Below are 7829 nucleotides of genomic sequence, written 5' to 3'. Positions count from 1 at the left end.
CCTCATATAGGCCAGTCAGAACACCTTTCTGTGTTCTTAATCCCAGTTTACACCCCTTTAAGAAAGAAAGTTCCCACCACTACAAAGATTGTGAAAAAATGGCCAGAGGGAGCCTCCTCTCAGCTCCAAGACTGCTTCAAATCAGGATCAGGAGGTGTATGCATCAACAATACTCTGCTATATTAAGAACTGTGTTTACAACATCACTGTAGACAAATGCATACAGGTTTATCCCAACATAAATCTTTTTTTATTACATGCCAATTGTGCAATACAATATTTGATAAGGCTTAACTTTGCACTATTGCCTTGTACTGGTTTTTGTGTGTTGTCTTTGTATTGTATTGTTCATGGCACAATCATTATTGTTGTTTGTATTGCAAACAAGGCTTAATTTTGCACTATCACCTTGTTTGTACTTGTTTTTGTGTGTTGTCTCTGTATCACAGTGGTTTTCCTCTCTATGAAGTACCCCCAGCACTGCACATTTTGTATGTCTCCCTATAGCTGTACACCCATTTCAGGTCTTGCAGTCTCCACTTATGAGCTGAGGAGTTGAATCAGGTGTGATATGAGGGAGACATACAAAATGTGCAGGACTGGGGGTACTCCAGGACAGGTTTGAGAACCACTCTTATATCATATTGTTAATGGTATGCTTTTTATTGTTGTCTGTATTGCAGATGTAGAGGTTTAGTTCCATTAAACTATATGTCACGGCACTGTAAGGATTGCTCAAATTTTTCTGTACTCGCACAATGACAATAAAGAATCTTGAAAATTCTGTTTAATAGGACTGAATTTGCATTTATCTTGAATACAATTTAATAAAAACAATGTAAGTTACTAATTATAATGCTTTCATTTCCAACGGTTAATCAAACAGCAAAAAAATTATACAGAGAAAGTGAGAAAGAACATTATTAATCACAGCCTATTATTATTTACAAAAAACATGACCATTGACTTTAGCGCGAGTATAAGCACTCTCAAAAAAAACCCTGTCATAATCAGTGAAGCTTCAAGCTATATACTGTTTGATGAATAAATCTCTTATCTACATTGTACATACATCTGCACGTTGTTTATGATGAAAGAATTCGTGAGAGTCACCAGAATTCAGTCAGTGAGTTTGTGCACCATACAAAACACCAGCATTTAAGCGATATGTAATCTGAACACCTGTGACTGGCCACTGCATTCATAAATTCTACAGAATCGTGTGATTGGTTATAATGCGCAATGTAAATATGCATAAAAAGAAATTTGATGCAACATCAGCAAATCCAAATTGAATGCCACAATAGACACTTTTCATTTTAATTTAACTCGTGATAGCTGTAATGGATTTAGTTTAATTGTGCAGGGGTATTTTTGTCCTAAGCCCCTGTTAATTTCCGAGCCATGGCCAGTGGAAGGCTAAGCCTTGCCCAGTCTTACACAAGCTCCACCTATATATGGTAACCTACTTTGCATTCACTCTTTTTTACTCTTTTGCTCTTTTCCATCAGGATGAGTCTTTCTGAAACATTTACGGAAAAGGAAACAGCATGTTTTAATAAAGAGGAATGTAATCAGTGCAACAAGTGAGAGTAAGAAGGCAACTACATCCAGGCAGTGGTATTGATACCAGCTCAGATCATGTGCCTGAACTCTGAGATGTTTAGCTCCTTTATGCCGCATCACAAATTCAATCCAGTAAACTGCCTGGTCCAGAGGCTTCATAGGCTGATCATGATGGATTCTGGACAGTCTCATGATGCTCTCCTTGTACCTGAATAGAGATGAATAGGAAATGCTGCTTAACACAAGCCAAGCTCTACAAAATAAAAACATTTCTAAATTTATTATGGGACAAACAATGCCTTAAACTAGAGACTTTTTCTATGGCATCAGGATTAAAGTGAGTACTGACTGTGGCTGTTGTTTTCCAATGACCAAAAAGTTTTGAGTACATTTACATGCTTTGATAAATTAAGGGAACACTTAAATTGCACACTGGGTCTCGAACAAAATATTCAAGTTGAACATCTTCACTTATATACATTTTTTAATTTGTTGAGAACACAATTCTTTGACAATGGTCAGTGGAAACCAAAATCATCAACCCACTGAGAGCTGGATTCAAAATCACACTGAAAATCAGAGTGAAAATTTTTAATTACAGCCTGATCAAACTTGTGTTCATTTCAACTCATAATTTAAGTCAGTAGTGTGTATGACCCCCATGTGCCTATATGCACCCCCCGACTATTTCTAGGCATGTTCCTGATGAGATGGCTAATGGTGTCCTGTGGGATCTCCTATCAGACGAATCAGACCTATCAGATGAATCAGGGCATCACTGAACTTCTGGACAATCTGTGGTACAACTTGGCAGCTTTGGATGCTCCAATACACCTAATGTCCCAGAGGTTCTCAGTTGGATTCAGGTCAAGGGAATGTGAGGGTAGGTCACTGGCATCAATGCAATTGCTAAACTAATTGGGTTGCAGGTACTGCCTCATGCTACAAAAAGTAAGAAGAACCCCAACAAAACACAAAACTAAAGTCAAGTCAGTCAGGAAGGATAAGGAGAGAGCAATTGTCTGTGGCCATTATCTGCCAAACCATTCTCTTTTGGGGTTGTCTTGCTGTTGCCTCTTCAAGCGATCTGTTATCGCTTTAATTTTACCAAAGCAGGTGAAACTGATTCACAATCACTTCTGCTCCCTAACTGGACAGACTGATACCCCAGCTGTTTAATTGAATTGCTGTTATACTCTGATAATTAAGTGTTCCTTTATTTTTTGAGCAGTGCAAACATTATTGTTCTTGAGGTTAAACTTATAATTTTAGTGAAGTCTTTTTGTTCAAAAATCAGTGTAGTAATACACAACTATTTTCCACCCTATCTGTAGTTCTCGCAATGAAAAGCACCTCTTTAGGAGAACTAAGCTTATATCTGGAGCTTACCTTTTATTAAAAAGGAAACTAAGCTTATTTCAAATTTATGATTTTTTTTTTTTTTTACTTAACTCACAATGGATTATTTACAACAGTCTTGAGAGCATCCACCAGGTCCTTGGACTGCATTGTGTCGATATCAAGAACAACAGCAGCTCCTTTGGTTTTCATGTGCAATAGGTTATCAGGCTGGTCACCCCACAGTGGCAAACCCACTATAGGGACACCATGATAAATAGCCTCATACAGTCCATTTGTCCCACCATGGGTAATGAAGGCCTTTGTTCTTGGATGACCTATCAGACAGAATAAAGTTTGTATCTATCAGACATCAATTACTGGTCTTCATGTATAATAAGCACACATGAAACACTTTCCTTACCAAGCAAATCATTCTGTGGGATCCAGTCATAAAGTCTTGTATTGGCGGCGAGAGTTTCTGGTGTTGTCCCATGATAACGCCAAACAACCTGTGCAAATGCACATATGGGGAATTTATTAACAGATGCTCTAGGACACTGAGCATAAAACACTGCAACACGTTTATAGAAAAGTTGTGGGTAACGCTTTAGATTACAACCCGCAACATACTTCGTAAGTAAACAGAATATACAGCATCAATTTTTTTAATTAAAGTGTACCTATTCAGTATCTCCATGTAGGTATAGGGGAATGATATGCAAAGTTTGGGGAATAAAAGGGTAATAACCTTTAAAATGACAAATTATTTCTACTGAATATTTTGAAACTAAGGGGTACCTATTCTAATATTACGCGGTATATATGACCTAACAACAATCTTATATTTGCAAGCGATTTATCAAAAACATACACTGTACTTTTTATAGCCTACACATATAAAACACGCTGGGTTATTGTTTCAATCCAAAAGCTCGGTTGAGACTGTTGGGTTAGGAAGTTGACTTGCTTTGACCCAATTTGGGTTGATATCAGTAATAAGTAAACCATCAGTGCTGGGTTAGGAATGTGGAGGACGTAAAAGAGCATGCAGCAAGTCATGTGAGTTCAAACGCGAACGGTTCTGTGTGCAACGAAATTTGTGTGTGGTGCTTAAGATGGGAACGTGTGGAAAACAGGAAAAATATTATCGAAGCGCAGACGAGGGACAACTTTGAAACTGTCTGGAGTGTGTTCGTTTAAAACTGGAACAGTGGATGTGATGAGCGGGAACTGGAAACAGCTGGAATGGCACTTGTTACGAGTCTATCTGTGTTTGCGGCGCTCATGACAGGAACATGTGTTAAAAATACAAGAAAAGTAATCGAAGCGAAGAGGAGAGAGATTTTTGAAACTGATTGGAATGTGTTCTTTTAAAACTGGAGGGTTTTGTCCGAGTATGTTCTCACAACATTGAGCGGCGACTGATGAGCGGTAAAACCGGGAACCGTGAACTAGTCAAAATGGTGCTTGAGGACATGGATCAAAACGGTAAGATCAGAGACAATAAAATCCTGTCAGTTCATAATACACAGTTTAATCTTGACTTTTAGTGTTTACTACTGTGTGTTTATTAGTGTGATGGTTACGCTCGACCGCCTTGTTGTGAACGTGCCTGCTTGAGAGACCGGAAGCTGCACATAACAGTTTATAAAGTTTTAAGAATCAACATTTTTCTTAAACTAACGCATCGTTTTGCTTCAGAAGGCCTTTATTAACACCCCGGAGCCATGTGAAGTAGTTTTATGATGGATGGATACTTTTTTTTCTGATTCAGAAACAGAGGCATCACTCACTGCAATTCTAAAGATTGGAACAGACAGGACAATGTCCTTATACCTAAACGTACGTTCTTTATAGGTACACTATAATTACAGAAACGTACACCGTAAATTCAGTATACTGATTATGTATGTATATATAATATATGGCGCGTTTACACTTGACAACATCAACTGACTTCTCTATCTGATAACTAATCGGATGTGTCTTTCCCGCGCAATATTTAAATTAGTCTACAGAGGATGGCCCAGTTCAAAGTCGACCTGAAGTGGTGGGTTTTCTTTTGCAAACCATTTTTAGTCATGGGACATTTTACGAATCAAAGATATAAGTGTACGAGTCTCACTAGCTGTCACAAATCAGGCCTTTGTGGCTCCCTCCGATCAGCACCAGAGGGTACTATTTCCCAAGTATTAAGTATTTCCCATCACCCCGGGCAAAACCTGCACATCTGACACTTATCATCAGGACTATTTAAACAGCTTCCTGTTCCTCACTTTTCGTGAAAGTTTGCAAGGTTGTCTAAGCCAATAGTGTAAATTGCCTCTGCCAACAAGGTGGGCTATTTGCACTTGGTGTAAATAGACACTCTGTAAAATATATAAAGTACATGTTTACATTTTTAAAATTTTATTATTATTATTTTTTTTTTTAGAATTGACTGAAATCTCTATATATAAAACTAATGGAAAAATATTTCCAGAACTAAGGTAGCTAAAAAAGTGAGTGATTGCTGTTCTATTGCTATAAAAAAAAGGTAGTTTCACACCTTTTGTGGAATCTGACCAAGAGCAGAAGCAATAGTGTTTGCTCTTTCCAATGTCAGGTTGCCAAGCATGGAACCCAAAGAGAACACAATGATGCCATGATCTCCTGAGCTCTGAACAAACTCCTCCATTTCCTAAAAGACATACAAATAAGCACATACTGTGACACAAAAACTGAAAGCAAGGCTTGAAGTGGCAGTTTTAAGTGACTTAAAACGGCACTGATTTTCCATCAGAAATGTCATGTCAAAGCGTGCCACATGCAGTTAAAAAAGAATTAGACTGAATTAGCAAATCCCTTGTATCTTTTGAGGTCCACAGAGCCAAATCAGATACATACATCCCTCTCCATACATGCATTCATCCACTAGTGTGAATTTACAATGTTACTTGTTCTATTTGAGAAAGGATTCCTTAACATTTTAAATTATGAATGATGCATACTTATTGCAAACACGCACAAATAATATTCGGCAAAGTCATTACCTTTGGCAGACGCTTGGCAGGTTTGCAGTGTAGTCCTCCAACAAATTTAAAATTAGGTAGGAGTGGGCGAGGATACTCAAAATCCCAGTAAGTTCTAATCAACCAGATGTCGGTTTTTCCAATGGTCTCACACATTGTTGTGGGTTTTCCTGTGACATACAGAGATATAGTTCAACTCAGACATACAGTAGGTCAAGTGTGCAAACATTTTGCTTTCTTCTGCTTCATCTACAGTATTCTTGTCCTGATCTCACACACTTCATTCCATGTGTGCGCCTGTACACTATACTGCAATAAAGATTATTAATATTCCAGGTAGACATCTACAAGAGCTTAAACAGTGCAAAAACCCAGATCTGTTAGACTGTATAAAAACAAGTTTTATTATTTATTAGAAAAACGTTGCTCATGTTTTCACTGTAATAACTATGAAGATAATCTGAATTATGAAAGCAGCTTGATCACATTACATCCTATATTTTCTCTTGTTTCTGATGAAACAGCATACAGAACAAGACACAAACTACTGCAATCAATCAATCAATCAATCACAGTTACCCAATATTTCACTGTAGATCCGATCTAAAGTAAACGTCATGCATAATGGAAGTATAGTCGTATGTATGATATAATGGAGCATGTTTTCAACTCTCTCTGTGAAGCTCATATGGTCGGTGAGGTGATCATGCAAAGCGACCGCAGGAACGTAGGACGGCGGTGCAGGCATCTGACCACAAAGCCGCTCTACTAAATACGCGAACGTTGCGCGCATCGAGAGGACGTGTGGGATATTCAGCTTCTGTGCCATCAAGTCAGGGAACAGCATCATTGGATCAGATAAAAGTACATCATAATGGGATTCCTGAAGCGTGTGTAAAAGATCCTCATGAAACATGCCCTTGGATATATCAGCAAGGAACGCCATAAAGTTGGAAATCACTCGCCAGACCATGAAGTCCCCCTTGTATTTGGTGGCTGTGTCATTCGTCCCGAGATGAATAGCATCTCTCAACACAGCATTGGCCTCTTCTTTCTTCGTATTGACTTTATACACTTTGAAATCGAACCGCTCCTTCTGTGTGTGCTGTACAGTAGGTGATGCAGAACTGACCAGAACCGTCACACTGTGGTTACGATCGACCAGCGCGTCAATGATCGCACGCATGTTGTGCCAGTGGCTGTACTCGCCTGGCATCACCAAAACCTTGCCAGCATGACCAGTTTCTACTCCACACAGCAGTAGAAAAACAACTAAATGTCCAGAAATCATTGTAAAGTATTTCTGCTTCTGGAAAAGCGCAGTATGATCCGAGGAAAAAAATCGAGGCTCCAAATAAGCCTATTTGGGCAAAGGTCACGTTTCATTATTGCTTTGCCCTCAATCCACCTTTTTACTACATCCCAAGACGCTTTGCACAAGAACTTGTAAACGTTTATCTTCTTCTTGTTCACGACTGGTTAGACCATCCTTAAAGGTGCATACTGCCACCTACTGTATTGGAGTGTGTAAAATCATGACTTCATCGATCTCTGCTTACATAAGAAAGTACTGGAAAATATAATTACATCTAGGTTACAGGTAGGTTCAGAGTTAGTTAATACACTCCCTGCTGAAAAAAAAAACAATAGAACCCTGCCCAAAACACAATTGAAAATGTAATGGATTTAATTTAACAAAATCGCGTTTGGTCTCGTACTGTATCGTGTATCTTGTCAGTGTGTGCACTTGCTTGGCCATTTGTAGTTGATAAACAGGAAAGTGGGTCCAGCTGAATTGAAATGATCATTTGTTAGATTGGTATAATAAAGGTTATTATACCGCGGCAGCGGTCGCGGCAGTCGTCGTGTGAAGCCCTCTTAGTGTGAAGACCAAAGAGTGTAAAGACCATC

General features: G+C 38.7%; 1 protein-coding gene across 1 annotated transcript; it reads right to left on the bottom strand.

The window, feature by feature from the left end:
* Positions 1–208: 208 nt before the first annotated feature.
* Positions 209–7407, bottom strand: LOC306871726 (UDP-glucuronosyltransferase 2A1-like). The gene is made up of 6 exons (XM_079419845.1): positions 6498–7407; positions 5940–6088; positions 5456–5587; positions 3329–3416; positions 3023–3242; positions 209–1774 (listed from the first exon to the last, which is right to left on the bottom strand). Exons 1-6 carry the CDS (start codon positions 7207–7209, stop codon positions 1477–1479), a joined length of 1599 nt encoding a protein of 532 aa, XP_079275971.1. The 5' UTR covers positions 7210–7407; the 3' UTR covers positions 209–1476.
* Positions 7408–7829: the final 422 nt, after the last annotated feature.

This window comes from Barbus barbus, assembly GCF_936440315.1.
Source record: "Barbus barbus genome assembly, chromosome: 6".
NCBI lineage: Eukaryota > Metazoa > Chordata > Actinopteri > Cypriniformes > Cyprinidae > Barbus > Barbus barbus.
The sequence above is the reverse complement of the archived record's forward strand: the minus strand, read 5'-3'. Positions and strand labels throughout refer to the sequence as shown.